Source organism: Hibiscus syriacus, unplaced genomic scaffold, assembly GCF_006381635.1.
Source record: "Hibiscus syriacus cultivar Baekdansim isolate YM2019G1 unplaced genomic scaffold, ASM638163v2 tig00110418_pilon, whole genome shotgun sequence".
Lineage (NCBI taxonomy): Eukaryota > Viridiplantae > Streptophyta > Magnoliopsida > Malvales > Malvaceae > Hibiscus > Hibiscus syriacus.
The window spans coordinates 1985834-2005867 of record NW_024062730.1 but is presented as its reverse complement, the minus strand read 5'-3'; the positions used below and the strand labels follow the sequence as shown (position 1 = coordinate 2005867).

Here is a 20034-nt window from a genome sequence, read left to right as displayed (position 1 = left end):
TTACCCTATTTTTAATTTGGCTTGTTTTGCATCTTAGAGTACGGATGGCAACGGGTCGGATCGGATTTTTGCCTCCTCCGACCCGACATAGTAAAATCATAAACACCCAATTATGATTTTAATATTATTTAATTCAACTCGAATTCAACTCTAAAAATAAAACACAACCCTGATTTCGACACAACCCGTATAATATTAAAAATAAATAAATAATAAAAAATACATTAAAAAACCCCCCTAAAAATAACCCCAATTGCAGTGCACCAGCGTTCTGGACTAAAACTTGGTTGTTCTACAACACCAAATCTTCAATCTTGGTAGGTGACACATAGAAAACTCGGTTACCAAATGCTATTCTCATGCAATCTTACATATTAAATCCAAAATAAAGAAAAACAAATGACTAAAAGAACTCATAAACAAAAAAAAAAACCTTTGAACAAAATATATCTGAAAATTTAGTTTTTTCTTTGAACAAATGGAAAAAAAAAACTTTGAAAGAGAACCTTTGATCATCTAGATAAGAAATTAAAAACAAAGTTACTTTTTTTAATATTCAAATACTTGGTTGGGGAGAGATAGATCTTCAAGACTTGAGAGAAGAAAGGAATAAAATTTGAGAGGAAAGTATATGCGTTAGCAAAAGAGAAATAGAGTGGGAGAAACCATAAAGTATTAATAGTGTCAATTTTGTAAATATGTTAAATTATATTATATAATTAAAAATAGTCGGGTCAAGTCAAATCGGATATTTTTTACCCAAACTCGACTCCGACCTGAAAATCTTATTCACCAAACCGACCCAACATGACCCGAACACAATTTTTTTTTAAAGAAAATACGTTCCTATTGGGTCGGAGTCGGGAAAAATTGTCATCCCTATCTTAGTCTTTGGGATGAACTATTGGAGTGGGTTGAATTTATTCTCCCAAAATAACTTAAATTCGAGTGTCATACTTAATTTTTTTTTGGATAAAATGTATATATTATATCCAACGGCAAAGAATTTTACATGCTTAAGAGTACTCGTCAAAAAATAAGATAGTCACTTTACAATTCCTCAATCTATATTCAACTTAGAGTCAAGTCTTGCTCTCTATTTCCTATAAACCTTAGTCTTTATAACCTCCTTAATAGACTGAATAATAACATCATCAGACACACTCACATTTTTAAAACATCTCATATTTTTTTCATCCAAACAAAGTAAATGAACACATTCCAGACAAGTCTAATGGTGGCAGTAATGGACTTACCCGTGCATAAGAGAATTCCACACATTCATTCTCATACGTAACAGCATTTCCCGAATTGGTAGCATATCGAGGAGCATCATCCATACAATGATAGCATGCCTCGAAACATGTAGCGGGAACCAAACTAGCATTTGTCACGTAATTTTCTCTTTTTGGTCCTGATTTCCTTCAAGATCTTCTGCACTCGGAGAGCATTAGAACGTTCATTCTTTCAAAAACAACAGTCCTCTCATCTCGAAAAGAAAGGTTTTTCTCAAGCTCTAGCTTATCATTTGTTGCGTTTTGTGAGTACTATAAATTAGACGTAAATTATGTGCAAGTATACACAATCACACAAATAATAAAGAGTGAGTGACTATCGTTCCCACGAAGATTGGAGGAAATTGTAAGTTAAGTTAAAGCACGAATACTAAAATATCTAAGTATAGTTAGTGGTATGCACAAATGAATATGTTGAGGCAAGATGAAATGTATGTGGGTGGAATTGGTTTGGTGGTGTGAATGTGTAGCAAATGGAAATGTCGGGCAATTTGAATAAAAAACGTTAAAGCTAGGTGAAATGATAACTTGGGAATTAACTAAAATGACTTTATAATCCTCTCAAAAACAAGCTATTATGAGAATTGTTGAACCATATTTTATAATATTTTGATATAACAAATTAAGACAAAATGTTTTTGGACTTGATTGAATTTGTTCAAAGTTTTCAAAAAATAATTCAAAGTTCATTAAACTAGAATTTGAGCACAAAACGTTTTCTGGGTACGTAGTACTGATACTGTTCTTACAGTATCAATACTACATGAACAATATCAATACTGTTCATGTGGTACTAATACCAAAGGTAAGAGAATTATCGATACTCTCTAAGTAGTAGCTAAAACCTATTGTTCATGTTAATATTCCCTTAGTTTCATTCGAATACTAAGGATCTTTAACTTAGTTTCTCTCGAGCACTAAGTAATATACTTAAGCAATGAACAAAACAAGTGATAAACATAAAAACATCAATTATTCATTAAAAAACAGTTAATCATCTATCATAACCTCACCAAATAAGGTTTAGTTCATGGTAGGGTTCGAATTAACCATAAAACAATATGTTCCGTAAAACTCATCGAATAAAAAGAGAAATGAAGCAAAAAGGGTGGAAGAAAACTCCCAACTTTCACTGTCGTGAGCTCCTCAGCCACCATGAACCACCTTAGCGCCACTTGCTCCTCTCGAACGCCAAGCTTGCCACTCTCTCAAGCTTGTTTAATGGAGGAACACCACAAAGAAATAAAAGGAAGAAAAAGAAGAAGCTTTTCAGCCACATTTTAGCTCAAAAATGGAAATTAGAAGATTGTGAAAAGCCCTCTTCCTTTGTGGCGACATAATCTATTTATACCAAGGGAATATACTTAGGGTTTTGTGCCAAAATTCCAATGGTATCGTAAGTCACATTTCCTACATGTGAGGCGTAGTACAATAGCTGGAAATGGGCCCCTCATAGGTGGTTGACAACAAATAATACGTGGTGAAATGACAGTTGGCCTTGTGCGAATATATCTTTAACTTCTTTGTCCTTTTCTGCTCCCAGAAGTTGCCATGACATTTTAATAATGTTTTTCATGGCAATTTTCCTTGCACACCACTTAGAAATGCTACGACTTTTTCATCCAGCTTGCCACAACAATTTTCCTTGCACAACCTGCACGTTAACATCCAAACCATACCTTCCACATAAAATAGCACCATTCATAAAATAAAATGCCAAGGCAAGACAAATCCACCAAATGTAATTAGATGTTCCTAAATGCATCTATATGAACCTATATGTGCTTTAAGATAACCAATAACTTAAGTGAAAATGCCCTAAATATAGTCTTTTAACGGAGTTATCATCATTCCTTTCGATTGAAAGTTACAAACATCTTCATCCTTTATAGCATAAGCTTTGACCCGTGCAACCCACAGTGAACCCTCCACTACAAGTTTCCTCAGCAACTAGAAGAAGCAAGCTTTGTTTCAGCTTTTTAAGTCTTTCACACCCAAACCTCATTTCAATTTAAGTGAATAAATCTGGTTTCATTCGACTCTTTCACCCATCACCGCCATATCCTCCTCTTTAAAAAAAAGCGCATACAAAGTTGATTTACACGATCAGCCACCACTTTAGGTAAAAACAACTATCTAAACCAAAAGTTAGTTATACTAAACATCACCAAGCGGGCCAACTCCAGTTTACCTAGATAGCCAAACCTTCTTTTCAACCAACGATCCAACTTGCCCTTAATACTCGCAATCAAGCTATGACAATCCTTTTCCGAGAGCTTCCTCATCACAAGGAGCACCACGAGATATTTGATTGGAAGTTGCCATCTCTTAAAACCTGAACACTCCTCAATCCTGTTTAGCTCTTCATTCGAAACACCCAAGACATAAATCTCTATTTAGATGCATTAAGCTTAAGACTATACCACAAATAAAATCGCTCCAAAACACATTGTATACATAATATCAAGTCAACAGAACCCTTTAAAAAATAAGGAGGTCATCCGCAAAGCAAATGTGAGTCAAAGAAACCTTCTTACACTTCGGATGAAACTGAAAAATGTCATTCTTTGCTACCAAATCCAAAATCTTGGAAAGGACATTTAAAACCAAAACAAATCGGTACATAGAAAGGGGATCCCCTGTCTCGTCCCCAGTACCCTCAAAGAAGCCCACCAAGAGCCATTAAAAATTATGAGAACTGAGGGGAAGTTAGACAAATCCGAATCCACTCAATGAACTTGTCAGGCAGGCTAATAGACATCAAAACAACAAGCACATAATTTCAGTCAATGTTATCAAACGCCTTTTGCAACTCTACCTTAATAGCACAACGCCTGGCATACCCCTTCACCAACTTCTGAGCTAACAAGGTGTTGTCAGGAATATTCCCTCCCTTAATAAAAGTCGAATGATGAGGAGAAATCATAGCCGGAAAGAAAGTAATCAACCTATTCACCAAGATTCTCTTGATGGTACGGTTCACCACATTGCAACAATACATCGACGTAAACTCTTTCATGCTACTCGCATTGATAGTTTTAGGAACAAGGACAATTGTTGTAGTATTAAAAGCGAGCATGAGGGAGGTAGAGTAAAAAAATGTCGAACAACCAAAGTAAAGTCAACCCTAATAATCCCTAAGCAGCTTTGAAAAAAATAAGGAGAATATCCATCAGGTCTTGACGCTTTATCATCACCATGCTGGAAAAATCGCAAGTCTAATCTCCCAATTCGAGACATCTTTAGTCAACAACAAGACACCAACCTTGGGCAAAGAATAATTCACAATCTCCTTAAGTAAATTCTTTTCACACTCAGCCACAACCGAGTCAATCTTACCAATCAAATTCTTAAAGAAACCCATTGCTTCCGAGGACATCCCCCTAAAAGTCACTAGTCTTCACCCTGCCTCATTACTTATCCTGATGGTTTCTCGTTTTTTCTTCATTGTAATCAAGGAGTGAAAGAACCATGTACTCATATCACCCTCTTGGAGCCAGCAAATCTTGACTTTCTGCCTGTAAAAAGAATTTTTAGTCTTTTCAAGATCCCCCAATTCTTTACTCAGCTCTCTTACTCGGGCAACACTTGTTGGGAAATAAACCCGAGTACAAGTAATTTCCATATAACCAGATTAGTGAGAATGTGAAATAAAAGCGGAAAAATAATACCCAAAATTGATAACGGAGTTCAACCAATTTTGCCTACGTCTCCGGACTGCTACAAATCTTTTACTAATAGAGAAAATTTACAAGTGTTTACAAAACACTCACTACTCACAAGAAAGCCCTCTAGTATTGGGAGAAAGAAATGATTTGGGATGATTTTGAAGCTAAATGAGCTAGGGTATTTATAGTTGAAGCTTAGGGACTAATCTTTGAAAATACCCTAAAGTTTAATGACTTAATTTTGTAATTATCCCTATTACAAAATAATAAAAACCCTTTAGCAACCCCTTTTTTGACCATAATAAAAGTCGTCGGCTGCTAATATGTTCAAAAATCTCCCACTTGAAGACTGATTTTAATCTGTCTTCACACATCAATGCAGCAGTATTTCTGGTCTTTTATTCTAGCATGCCAACTGAAGCTGAACATGTTAACTTCCTAAAAAGTCTACTTTTAAGGCCTTTTTCACTTAAGTTATTGTTTGTTTAAAAGCTCATTTTAGGCATTTTAGGATCATGTAGTTGCATATAGTGCATTTCTGGTGGTTGTGCTATTTTTTTCTTATGGGCTGTTTGAGGAAATGTGCAGTTTGTTTGTGGTGTGCAGGGAATAGCGAGAAAAAAGGATTCTTTGGGAAGTAATGCCGCGGCATCACACGTTGCTAAAGCAGATTGAAATGCCTTGGCATTTCCGGCACAGAAAAAGAAACAAAAAATTTTGCATAAGGACAGCTGGCACTGGACAGCTGTCTCTGCACGTGAAGGACTGCTGTAACCGCCTACCAGAGCTTCCAAAGGACCACTGCCACTTGGAGGATAAGGTTCACACCCAACATGTGATTCTAGGGGTATAACGGGTATTTTGCACCCAACAACCTCATCATTACCCCTAAATATTTTTTTTATTATACATGACACCTCATGGGGGAGAAAAAAAAGAAGAGATGAGGACACATACGGTAGCAAAAATCACATTTTTATTTTCTCTTTTCCTTTCTTCTTCCTTGGGATATTCCTCCATTGATAAAGCTCCAAGGAGTGGCGAGCTAGGAGCCGAAAGGAGCTAGCGAGCTAGGTGGTTCACGGTGGCCGAGAGGAGACATCCAGTGGCGCGTCGAAGGCTTCTTCTCAATTTCCCTTTTTGCTGCTATTTTATATTTATTTGTGGGTTGTTGGAACAAATATTTTCATGACTTTGTGTTTGGATATTTTGAACTCCACCATGAACTAACTTATTTGGTGGTGGTTGATTTAATGGTTGTTTGAACTTTATTTTTAATGGTATATTTAAGTTTATTTTGGTTATTTATTTGCTTTGCTTATGAATGCTTCACCATCTAGGCTTGTAAGAGGCATGGAAATGTCTATTTCTTAGATGAAGGTTAGGTATTCGGAAGAATCCTAGACTAAAAATACTTGTAAGTATTCGGAAGAAACGCAAGATAAGATCCTCATAAGCAATGAGTTATAGTATTTTCAAGGGGTTTTGAACCGGCCTAGGAATATTATAACTTAATCCCTTAGATCTCGGAAGAGGCTAGGATAGGATTTCAACGACTAAAAAGGGTGTCTTTATCAATAGGGTAGGCTGCCAACATCGTTGAGTGAGAGCAGATGCCTTGGCATCCTATTCTGTTAGGTTCTTTAGAACACTTTAGGAAAGCCTTTCGAGTAAGTAAAGACCAGTTAGATTAAATATACTTGAGAAATAAGTTTAGCATCCGTAGATCAATCCCTATCATTCATTCTCTTAGAAGCTTGTCACGTGAGGATTATTTTCTTTTCATTTTATCTTTATTTACTGTTTTTACCATTTTTCATTGCCTTGACATTTCACCATACTCAACATTAAACATCCATCATTGCCACTGCATTTCCATTTGCTACACCATCAGACCATCACTCCATATACACCAGCATACACATTTATATTGTCGTGACATTTGTATATATCAAGACTAACTATACTTAGATAGAATAGTGCATTGCTTTGGTTAGACTTTTGTAATTTCACCCAATCCCTGTGGAGACGATACTCACTCATCATTATATTACTTGAGCGATTGTGTATACTTGCACATTATTTGCGTATAATTTATAATACTCACAACACACGAACAGAACACAACTTCAGTTTGTCCGTAGTCACCGTCTTTGTCAACATGTCTGTCGGATTTTGAGCTCTACTAATCTTTTCAAGTTTCAAAATCCCATCTTCCACAAGAGACCGGATAAAATGATATCGCAATTGTATGTGCTTTGTCCTGGAATGAAAAGACGGATTCTTTACTAGATGGATATCACTTTGACTGTCACAATACAAGACATTGTTTTCTTGTTTCTTGCCTAACTCTTCCAAGAAACTTTGGAGCCAAACCATCTCCTTGCTGGCTTCCGTAACAGTGACATATTCTGCTTCAGTTGTGGAGAGAGCAACTATCTTCAGTAGTTGAGAAACCCAACTCACTGCAGTACCTCCTAGAGTATAGACATACGTTGTAGTGCTTCTTCTGATGTCAACATTTTCGGCTAAGTCAACATATACATAGCCTGTCAGTATCGTATATCCACCTTTGAAACAAAGTGTTTTGTTTGTAGTTTCTCGCAGATATCTAAGGATCCATTTGACTGCTTCCCAGTGTACTTTGCCCGGATTATTCATGTACATGCTAACAGCTCCCATTGCTTGAGCAATATCTGGTCTGGTACAAACCATGGCATACATCAGACTTCCAATCGTTGAGGCATACGACACCTTCACCATGTGTGCACGTTCTTCCTCCGTCTTTGGTGACTATTCTTTGGAGAGTCTAAAATGAACACCTAAAGCAGAACGCATGAACAGAACTCTGAATGAACGTGCCAGAAGCATGAGGATACATATCGACTTGCCCAAATTTCTATGGGATGAAGCTATTAACACTGCAGCTTACCTGATCAACCGTGGGCCCTCTGTTCCCTTGGATGGCGGATTACCAGAGGAAGTTTGGAGCAGAAAATAAATAAACCTTTCACACTTAAGATTGTTTGGTTGTATTTATTATGTACACATGAACTCTGCTGAAAGAAGTAAACTTGATGCCAAGTCCAACAAATGCGTTTTTGTTGGTTATGGTAGTGATTAGTTCGGTTACTGATTTTGGGACTACGAAAATCGAAAGATCATCAGAAGCAGAGATGTCATTTTCAATGAGAATGTGATGTACAAAGACAGGTCAACCGTATAATCAAGTAGCTCCAATGTCGAAGCTGAAACAAAGGAATTTGCTGAGTTTGAGGAGATTTCTGGAAATGATGTTCAGATCAGTCCTGAAGCAGTTCAAGAAGAACCGGGCACACCAGAACTAAGACGCTCCTCCAGAATTCCTAAACCAACCCAACGTTATTCTCCTTCTTTGCACTACTTGTTGCTGACTGACAATGGTGTACCAGAGTGCTATGATGAAGCAATGCAGGTGGAGGATTCAGTCAAGTGGGAGTCTTCCATGAAAGATGAGATGGACTCGCTTATGTCAAATCAGACCTGGAAATTAGTTGAATTACCACCAGGCAAGAAAGCAGTCCATAACAAGTGGGTTTACAGGACGGTGACTACGGACAAACTGAAGTTGTGTTCAACTTCAGTTGGCATGCTACAGTAACAAGAGTAGAAATGCTGTTGCATTGATCGAGGTGTGAAGACAGATTAAAATCAGTCTTCAAGTGGGAGATTGTTGAAAGTCAAACACATGGGCTGCTAAAATTAGTAGCAGCCGGCAGCTGTTTGAAAATCAAAATGGGGGGCTGAATTTTATTGATATTTTAGGCATGGGAAAATTATTTTTAGTCACTGGACTTTAGGGTATTTACAAGATTAGTCCTTAAGCTTCAACTATAAATACCCTAACCCATTTAGCATTAAAATCATCCCAAAATCCCAAATCGTTTCTTTCTCCCAATACTAGAGAGTTTTCTTGTGAGCAGTGAGTGTTTTGTAAACACCTGTAAATTTTCTCTCTTAGTAAAAAATCTGCAGCAGTCCAGAGACTTAAGCATAATTGGCTGAACTCCGTTATCAATTTCTGATATTATTTTTCCGTTTTTATTTCACATTCTCACTAATCTGGTTGTTGGGAAATAAACCCGAGTACAAGTAATTTTGCCTACGTCTCTGGACTGCTACAGATCTTCTACTAAGAGAGAAAATTTACAGGTGTTTACAAAACACTCACTACTCACAAGAAAACTCTCTAGTATTGGGAGAAAGAAATGATTTGAAATGATTTTGAAGCTAAATGAGCTAGGGTATTTATAGTTGAAGTTTAGGGACTAATATTTGAAAATACCCTCAAATTCAATGATTCAATTTTGTAATTATCTCTATTACAAAATAATAAAAAAATTACCCCTTAACAGCCCCTTTTGACCATAATAAAAGCCGCCGGCTGCTAATATGTTCAACAGCACTTTTCCCATCCCCACTCTTAGAGAGATTATGGACTTACTGCTCTTCAAGCAACCTTCTAAACTTAGCCATACAGGTAAAGAGAATCAACATAGGATCCCCTTCAACATGTAGACCTAGAGTCAAAGAATTTGAAAGCTTTGAGTTTATTCGTAGGAACAGACTTCTTCAACCAGACAAAAACCGGGCAAATGATCAAAAACACCAGACGCTTGAAATTCCACAAAAGATATGGAAAGAGAGTAGCATAATATATATTATTATAAATAAATTAATTTTATATCGCAAATATATCAAATAATAACCTGTATATCTATACAACAATAATATTTAAGCATTTTCATCGCTGTGGTTGAAGTTTCCAGTAGCGGCTAATATTTGATTCACCCTAAACACGATCTCGATGTTAAAGTTTGTAGTTGTGGTTAGTATTTATTGGTAGGTTTATTATTTGATGGACGTGGAAGCTGAATTCCCATCTTCTGGACTATGATATCACAATTTCAGGTTCCGTCTCCGGTGAGACAAGTGGCTCAACGGCTTCGAAATTCAGCATAGTCGCAAGTTCATGAACAGATTCAGCAATTCTGGCCGTGCAGCTAACCACGTCAATTAACAACGAAGCTACCGTGGCCACCGGTACCACTTCCAACAGGTCCCTTTCATCACCCCATAACCCTGATTTGAGCAAAGAGTTGAGGTTCTTGGCTGCCGATTTCGAGTTATCGATACGGATATCGGCAGCAAACGGTTTCACCATCGTTTTGATCGACATCGATAGTTCCCTTAACGCTTCACCAGATTCCATGCTCATTCTCGTGCATGTCTCTTGGATTTTACATCGGATTTCGGGTTTTACCTGCAAATGTTACCATAAAAATGAAATGTCAGCATTGATATAATACATGAATTTGAGACGTGGAGATTTTAGATAGAATACTTGAATGCCAGCATGTATGTGTCCATTTAGTGACTCAATTCGGTATGCACATTGGCGAGTTAAAGCTCCGATCTTTAGGTACTGTTTCCATGGATGTCGGAATTGAAATCGACCATGCCTCGGCTCCCATCTTGCGAAGTTAGCCTGATAATTAAAGAAAAATTAAGCAAGCTTTTCCAATGAGAGATGGAATTTAAAGAGCAAGTGTATTTTTAACCCACCAAGGCCTCTTCGTTGTTCTTTGAATTAAGAACGCTTTTATATCCCTGCAAGAAGGATCTACCTTCTTTCGATTCTCCGTCCTCTGCCATTTTAAAGTATTCATCTCCAAACCCTGTAAACATTGTATTTTAGAACTCGAATTTGATAGGTCGAGTCGGACCAAGTAGTGAAAGATCGGGTACCTTCTAGGAAGATGCCGAGCTTTTCCATGTTGGAAGCGATCAAGTTGTGAAGGTCCTGACCAGCCCACACAGGGAAAATCAAAACAGAAATTGTGACACAGGTTGAACCACCTATGAGCACGGTTAACAGTCTCTTGTGAGCCAGTTCCAGTATTTCGTCGTCCCGAAAACCCGATATCGATATCATGGAGAACGTCAAGATAAATATCAACAGCCCGTAATCGTATCTCGCCTTGATTTTGGGGTAGAATCTCGCAAACGTCGATATCGCAGCTGCATATTAGAATCCGTAAGTCGAAGAGAATTTCGGGTGCATAAATTTTTCAAGCGCCGGTTTTATTATACCTTGTAGGAAGACAAAGAAGCTCAGCACTATGGGCTCACCTATCCGTCCCGATAGATTAGCCAGTTGATGCGCCCCAACAGCTAAAGCACCAGCAAACAACGTTGCCAATCCTCTATTCACACCTTTCCCAAGAGTAGCTCCTGTTGGAAGAAATTGTTATTCACATCAGAAAATCGAAAACCTCTTGGAGTATAAGGTGTGACGAAACATACCGACGGAGAATTCGAAGACGACGACGACGGTCATTACAGCCCACATTGCGGAAACGCCGAAGCTGTCGTACAATGGTTGGTAATAATAAAACAATGAGACCAAGGTGAGTGCGAGCCCGGCTTTCAATGAATGAACGACTCTTCTGGGATCATCTTGGCCGAGCTTTCTTAAGGTTGTGAAGAATTCAAACACCTCGGACTTGACATTGTTGCTGAAGGTTTTAATCTTTGGCCATAAACGAGCAAGCAGGCCTTGTTTTGCTGGTTCTTCACTTCCACACTCTAAATCCATAGCTAAGAAAAAGGTTGCATCGAGGAAGAGGAAGAGTAGAGATTATTATAAAGAGATTGCCTGTAAGAATACGCCTTTACAAAGCACGATTTGTGGGCCTCTCCATTCATATGGAAAACCAACATGCATACAAATTATTTTTTTCACCAAAAATACATCATTGAAATCACTGTGGTGTTCATTTGTCTGTTTTAAAAATTTGTTTGTCAATTTTGTTTATTTAAATTTGAGAATTAATTTTTTTTATTAAATTAAGGTGATTGCAAAGTAGTATTTATTCTAAATACTCTCAACCATTTGACAATGAACATTCAATCACCCTGCTACAATCGTTGGTGCTCAAACTCGTGACCTCCAAGAACAACAATGATTCCTTTAACCACTTAGGTAAGTTGATTCAATTAAATTGTTTTTATTAATTTGCAAAGAAAAAATAATTATTTTTATTATTGGATTAAATCAAGTTTGATTTTTGGGTAAATTATTACGGAATTCACTTTTAATTTATTTTTGTCTTATTTCAATCATCAAAATTCAAAATATTAAAATTTACGTTATCAATTAGTTTTAATTCGATCACTGAACTGTTAACTATCGTTACTTTAACGGCCTTACTCCGTTGGTTTGTATAAGTATTCTTGCTTCGCTAATTACTACTATGTTAGATATATAATGGTACGAGATTATTTGAACCGCAAGATCAAACCAAATTATAGAACAAGATTTAATAAGTAACAATCAACAAATTAGAATTCATTTAGCACTAGATTTTTTTTCCTTTCATTTGAATTCATTTCGATAATTCTTTTAGTTGCTTTGATGGGTGCAATTGCTATGGCTCGTCAGTAATAATTCATTTCCTTTCTAACTAGGAGTAGCAAGGAATTAAAATAAAACTTTTTTTTACCTTATCGCATCTATTTTCTTCGAATTCTATTTGAATATTGCTCGTGTATAAAATAAAAGTCGAAAGAATAAATTTCTAATTTGATTTATCAACTTAGTTCCCAAATATCAATGTTCCATCAAAACATTACAATACATTATTCTCTCTTTCAATTAGGGTATCCTGTCGGCCAAATAACTTATATGTAACCTGCAGCCAAAGATTTTATTTGGACCAATCATTCTATCCAGGTCACCATGTCTCTTTTCTAAATTTTGCAAAATTTAAATTAATGATTATGTGAAAGCTTGGAAATATTTGCTTCTAACAAAAGGACGACATCCGATCATATTACGAGAATTGAGAATATATGCCTTTAACTTTTTTTTCTTTTTCACAAATAAGACCCGACATCTTTACTATATTAAGAAGATTTTCTCAAATTCATCACAAGAAAATTCTCTAAAGTCTCATCAACTCCTGCTAAGTCGACAGGTAAGGAATTTCATGCTCTTTAAATTTAAATGTTCATGAGTCTGATCTCATATGGTTCTAAATTTAATTGAAACTCAATGTGATTATTGGATAGTATAAGATTTTAAACCCAAAATTAAACAAATGTCTGTCGCTTCAATATAATCCACTCATATAGGAAATTAAAGTTTAGTAACCAACAACCAGGTGGTCTAGTGGGATGAGGCATTAGGTCCCTTAAGCAAGGTCAGGGGTTTGAATTTGGAGTTTGCGAATAGAGCAAACTGCTTTGGGAGGGTCGCCCTCGCCTATGCAGTATCCGAACTGGATTAGTCGATCAATAGATCGGATACCAGTAATTAATTCAAAAAAAATTAGTACATGTGAAAATATATATTTTTACCCCATAACATTTGTTCCGTTTTAAAAATGTGATTTTTCTTTGTATAAAAAATATTTTCCCATGAATTATTCAAATGAAAATAATAATAATAAATTAATGGTTGATGAGGATTCTCGTTATTTGTATATTTCAAACTCATCATTTTCTGTTAAAATACTAACTGTCGTCTGCACTGGACGGTAACATGTTGTCTGAGATATGATAAAATCGTGTTTTAATGATGTCTACTAGCATTGTCAATGATTTCAAGCACTGGTTCGACAACATAATGTTTTAAGCATTGACTCGATGGCATGATGTAAACGGGGTGTCGACCCACAAAATACAACTCAAACGGTTATGAGATTAGATTTTATCATATTTCATTCAATAAGTTAATATTCAACTCAGGCGACCATCAATTTTTTTAACAGAAAAAGACAAGCTTGAAACATGAGTAGTTAGATAATCAATTTTGTAACTTTTAATTGTCGGAGATTCAACAAAATAGCGTCCTATAGTCAAAGGACTATTTTATAATTTTCAATAATCAAAGGGACTCAACAAAGTATTACCCTATAGTTGAAGGACCATTTATGTACTTTACCCTTTTATATAATACTTCTAACAAATTTCAAAAATATATGTTATTAGCTATCAACACCTTCACTTATACATCCGATCAACCAACCAATCTATTTCCAAGAACAAGGAAAGTATATTTATGCAAATTTCAAAAAAAAAAAACCTAGAAAATCAAATCCAATATCAAATGGACAAGACATTTTAATAATCCGACTAAAGATTCTCATATTTTTTTTATGAGAAATTATAGAAAATATTTGTACATCAATCACACGTGAATGAAAATCCATCAAAACATATTCTAACATGGATAGCATGGGTGGCCGTGTTAAAATCAGTCTGCACGGGAAACAAATAAAATCAGCAAAAGATGTTCGAAAATGCCATATCTCTATAAACAACGTACGATGGTCGATCCAACCTTAGCTATGGGCTATGGCAGGCTTTTCTTCTTCATATATCACACCGCCCATTGCTCCTGCCATGGAGAGATTAGACATCTAGAATATTCACTCATCCACTTGCTTTCATTTCATGTTTGTATATAATTACTGACATATGTAAATCTTGTTTTATATGTGAATTTATAAAATTTTAGAAAGTGTGAAAAAATATTATTAATAAAAAATATATGATAATTTGAAAATATCTAAAACTAATTATCAATATATATACAATTTACCTGCATATGATTTTGTTGTTCAAGGCACTTGGGGAATAATGACCGGAGGTCTATATGAACAATGTTTCTTTTATTTTTGCAGTTTCCAGCTCCTCTTTCAAATTCCAACCCTTGATATGGTATACGATTCCACGTTAGGGTTTTTCCCTTTACAACGATATTTTCATATATTCTACTATTATTCTTTAGGGTTAACTACTTCAAATATCACTCACCTTTAAGCTCGGTCTCGTTTATACCACTAACGTTTTAATTTTATCTATTTTAACACTGACGTTTATGTTTAACAGCAATTATGCCACTCCGTCGATAATCCATTGATGGAGCGATGACATGGCATCTATTTTCCGTGACGGTGATGACATGGCTCCCTTACCAAAATGACGTCGTTTTGTTAATGGAAAAAAAATTCTTATGAGATTCAAACCATAAACCTTTAGAACCCAAACCTAAACATCCAACCAGATAACATAAGAACTTATAATAAGCTTAACAAAACTATTATAAATGTTAAATAACAGTTTGAATTTTTAATTTTTATGAACATAGTCTTCATCTCCTTCCTTTCTTCCTCAACAAAACCCTTTAAAGAAAAATCCAGCATCATTATCTGCTGATTCAGGTAATTACTGATTCTTTTTACATACATATAATTTATATATGCAACTATATATTGATTACGATTTGTTCCTCTGTTTAACACATTTTGGTGCTTCCTTGTTGGAATTTTGACGCAAAATCCGGCCGACTTACTGGGATTCTTATGAACGTCTAACTGCTAAAATAAAACTCTGAACTTGACTCTGTTTTTTCCTTCCATTAATGCCATCCGATTCCGATCAGTTGGTGTATTCAAACTCATTTTGTTTCATTACTTGAATTCTTCAAATTTTCTATGTTCCTTGATCGTTCAAAAAAAAAGACATAAAAAATGTCGCCCTTTTGTCTGTTCTAATGACAGTGTGGGAGGCAGAGAGGCGTGAAGCATTGAATCTCTAAATTTCCCAGTGTTTTGGTCAAGACTGAAAGTGAAACCGTACCTTGAAACAAAGCAAACGCTTTATTATAATCTTACACCTTTTTTTTTCATTTTCTCTTTGTATTGTAAAGGTTAAACAAATTTCCTTCGTTTTTTATAGGACCAAGCAAAATCATGTATTTTCCCAGCTCATGTTTAAACTTTTCTCCGACTTTGGGTCGGGGCAGATAATGATGCTGGGTTGTCTTTAAAGGGTTTTGTTGAGGAAGAAAGGAAGAAGATGAAGATTGTGTTCATAAAAATTAAAAATTCAAACTGTTATTTAACATTTATAATAGTATTGTTAAGTTTATAACAAGTTCTGATGTTATCTTGGTGGTTGGGTTGTTAGGTTTGAGTTTTAAAGGTTTATGGTTCGAATTTCATAAGAAGTTTTTTATCAACAAAAACGACATCGTTTTGAGCTTCTTGAGCATCAAAATGGTCGTGCCAAAACGACGTCATTTTGGTGAGGGAGCTATGTCATTGTCGTCACGGAAACGAGATGTCATGTCATTGTCCCGTTAATAGATTAACGGCGGAGTGACATAATTGCATTTAAACATAAACGTCAGTGTTAAAGTTGACAAAATTAAAACTTTAGTGACATAAACGAGCCCGAACTTAAAGGTAAGTGGTATTTAAAATAATTAACCCTATTCTTTAACATTTTTAGCATCATCTTCATAGATGTTGTACTCCCGAATTGCTTATTTCCTTAAAAAGATTTTGTTTGGTGTACTGATTGTGTATATTGACGTGATATATTAAAAAAGAATGCTTATTTTTATTATTTTTGAAATAAGTTGTTATTTCATCGATGATTTATGTTACATACATGAGAAATTATGTATTTGTATCATTCATGATCTCTACATTTATAGTGGATTATTATTCTTCTCATTTATGGAGATAAATAAGGTTGAACCTCGTTAAATTTCATGTATTGTGCATGTCTTATTCTATATTGATCTTGCTTTAATTATTATTATTATTATTATAACAAGTTGTATCATAATTATGGTTCAAGTTATGTAGTTTTAAAAAAAATTGTTGTAGTGGATTTCATAATAGATATTCAAGATATGCAAGAGAAATTTTGATGTAATGCTTTTTTAGCTGCAAAGAAGTAGGTGCTTCAACAAATATTATTTAAGGATTGGAGTTTTTAAAGATTTGATGGTGATGCTCTAACGAATATTTGGCTTACATAAGAATAAGTTGTTGGAGATTTAAAGATAATTTTTAATGTAATTTTTGTTAATGGAGACATTTTTAAATATTGACTCATATTCTAATTAGAAATTAAGCTAGATTGTGCTATAATTCTATCGGTTGAAGATCACTTAGTGATTAAACTTATTCAGTGAGAATTATTATAGATTAATGGTTCTAGATGATCGAGTATTTAAATCTAACACAAATTGGGCTAAATTCAATTATATTAAAATAAAATGAAAGTACACTAACATATATACACTTCAGATGATCTAAATTATGAAACTCTAAACTATAAAATTGGCTAATAATAGAAATATTGACCCAAAACTAATTCCCTACAATCAGGATTACAATAATTGAATTATTACAAAATCTCCCAGTTAATTACAGTTATACACACACGATTTCCCTTATTTAGAGAGGATTTTCCCACACTCCCCCTCAAGTTGGTGAATGGATATCATTCATTCCATATTCATCCATTCCAAGCTTGCTTATTAATCTCTGAAAAAACTTTCAAGACAACCCTTTGTAAGTATATATGTTAGTTGATCATTAGGGGACACAAATGTAGTGTAAATCAAGCCACTGTCAAACTTCTCATTTATAAAATGTCTGTCAACTTCAATGTATTTCATACGGTCATGTTAAACTAGAATATGCACAATATTAATAGTTGATTGTCACAATAATGATTCATTTGACCTTCCCACTTGACTTTCAAATCTTTCAATACAATTTTTTAGCCATAATAACTCGCAAATCCCAAGGTTTATTGCTCTAAACTCATCTTCTGCACTAGATCTAGCCATAATATTACGTGTTTTACTCCTCCAAGTCATAAGGTTGCCTCCTAGGAAAGTTCAGTAACCCGAGTTTGATCTTCTATTAACTATAAACCTTGCATAATCTGCATTAGATTATACTTCAAGGGTTAGCTTATCCCCTTTCTTAAATAAAAATCCTTTGTCTAATGTGCCTTTCAAGTATTGTAGAACTAATACATAACCCTAAAATATGATTCTTTAGGGTTGTGCATGAACTGACTTACAACACTAATTGTATAGGCTATGTCTAGTCTACTGTATGACAAGTAGATAAGCTTTCCTACAAGTCTCTGATAGGAGCCTTTGTTAACTGCCACGTCTTTCAAAGTATCTCCAAGCATGTGGATCAACTTTATAGTCGTCTCTACTGGTTTGCATCCTAACTTGTATGTCTCCATCAACAAGTCTATTATGTATTTTGCTGAGATATGAATATCCTTTTCCGAGAATGTGCTACCTCAATACTGAGAAAATATTTTTACTTACCAAGCTCTTTGACTTCGAATTATTTCACTAAGCACTTTTTTAAATTCTCTATTCCTTCTAAATCATCACCCGTCATTATAATTTCATCTATGTAGACTAATAATGCAGTCACTACCCCTAAAGCTGAGTGTTTTACAAACAACTTGTAATCACCTTGGCTCTATTTAGATCCTAAATTGATCATTACCTTGGCAAACCTTACAAACCAAGCTCTTGGAGACTGTTTTAATCCATTTAATACATTCTTTAACATGTATACTACCTGTCATGTATTTGAATCAAACCCTAGTGGGACATCTATGGTACACCTCTTCCTTATGATCACCATGTAAAAAAAGTATATTTTATGTCAAATTGTTTTAATTTCCAGCCTTGATTGGCAGCTAATAACAACAAAACTCTCATGGAGTTCATCTTCGTAACAGGAATAAATGTTTCAAGGTAATCTATTTTGTACATTTAAGTGTAGCATTTAGCAACTAATTCATGAGTGTTCTAAATAGATAATATTTGCTCATTAATTCTTCGATCTTGTGGATTTATTGCTGTGATTTGGTTGTATTATGCTTATTTTCGTGCAGAATCTTACTTTCAATAATTAGAAGTAAAAAGTGCACATTCCGCATTTTTTTATTATTTGGTCACAGCTAGAGACATGGACACGACTCTGGGCATGACACAGTCTAACGTGGCAGTTTCTAGAAGGTCCAGTCAGTAGCAGTTTTCTATAAGATCTAGTCAGCACCTTCTAGATAGTGGACGGGCAAAGATAACTTAGGAGATTTAAAGTTTGAATTTGAATAAAACATTTGGAATTATATTTAGGATTATTTTTATTTCATGTTTATCTCTAGGATTTAGTTTAAATATTTTAAGAGTTATATTTTATCTTATCTTTGTATTTAGTATTTTAGTTTAAATAGTTTAAGTATTTTCATTATGAATTATCTCTTTATTTTAGGAATTATATTTTCCTTATTTTTAGGATTTTGAAGGCTATAAATACCCTCTCAGAGTAAGCCTAGAAACACATTCAGAAATCATTCTTTTTCTTTCTCTAGTTTTTAGAAAAAAGTTTTTCTTTTCTTTTTCAAAGTTTTTTATTTTTATTTTTATTTTCAAAGAGGCTATGTATGATTTCCATACTTAGATAATTTCTCCCTAGCCAAAGGCTGAAGCGATGACTAAATTCGTATTGTGAGGATTGAAAAGCACTAAAATAACTTCGAGTTTTTTATCAATTTTCTGGAGGAATAAGATTGGAAATTGACCTATCTTTTTGAAATCAAAACATTTTCAAATCAAAAAGAGCTCGTTGATTCGGAAATTGTTTTGATTTGTAGTTGGGAGGAAGAATCAGCTGGTAGCATGTTCGACTTCCTGTGTACACACTTAGCGGCAGTCCACTAAGGGAAATTGAGATCGAGCTCGATTCTCATTGAGGCAACATAGTCCGAGTTGGGGTTTTCCATATCTATAAAGCATGTTGAATTAAATCTGGAAGGATCATCTTCCTTTGATACAAACGAAAAACCAATAACCGAAGATACACTAGGCACAGAGAACACGCCAGAACCAATGGCAGATCATACGATTTGACAGTTAGTTGCGGCGCCTGCCGTACAACAACCTCTCTACATCATTTTTCCTCAAGGCATAACTCATTCTACACTAAAAATGGGCCTTATTCATCTTCTTCCTATATTTCATGGGCTTCTCAATGAACGTCCACTCAAACATCTCATAAAGTTTCATATGGTTTGTTAACGGATGAAACCTCACGGAGTATCTGAAGACCAAATAAAACTACGGGCTTTCCCTTTTTCTTTATATGGTTTAGCCAAAGAATGACTATTTTATTTACCTCCAAATT

At 35.0% G+C, this 20034-nt stretch overlaps 1 protein-coding gene across 1 annotated transcript; it reads right to left on the bottom strand.

Annotated features, from left to right (window-relative positions):
* Positions 1–9881: 9881 nt before the first annotated feature.
* Positions 9882–11600, bottom strand: LOC120124364 (aluminum-activated malate transporter 2-like). The gene is made up of 6 exons (XM_039143066.1): positions 11309–11600; positions 11096–11236; positions 10751–11023; positions 10568–10680; positions 10347–10490; positions 9882–10265 (listed from the first exon to the last, which is right to left on the bottom strand). Exons 1-6 carry the CDS (start codon positions 11598–11600, stop codon positions 9894–9896), a joined length of 1335 nt encoding a protein of 444 aa, XP_038998997.1. The 3' UTR covers positions 9882–9893.
* Between the last annotated feature and the right edge of the window lie 8434 nt (positions 11601–20034).

Coding starts and splice junctions, on each gene's coding strand:
- LOC120124364 (XM_039143066.1), bottom strand. CDS start 11,600: ATGGATTTAGAGTGTGGAAGTGAAGAACCAGCAAAACAAGGCCTGCTT. Junction 11,237..11,308: donor CGTCTTCGAATTCTCCGTCG/GTATGTTTCGTC, acceptor TTCTTCCAACAG/GAGCTACTCTTGGGAAAGGT. Junction 11,024..11,095: donor CTTCTTTGTCTTCCTACAAG/GTATAATAAAAC, acceptor TCTAATATGCAG/CTGCGATATCGACGTTTGCG.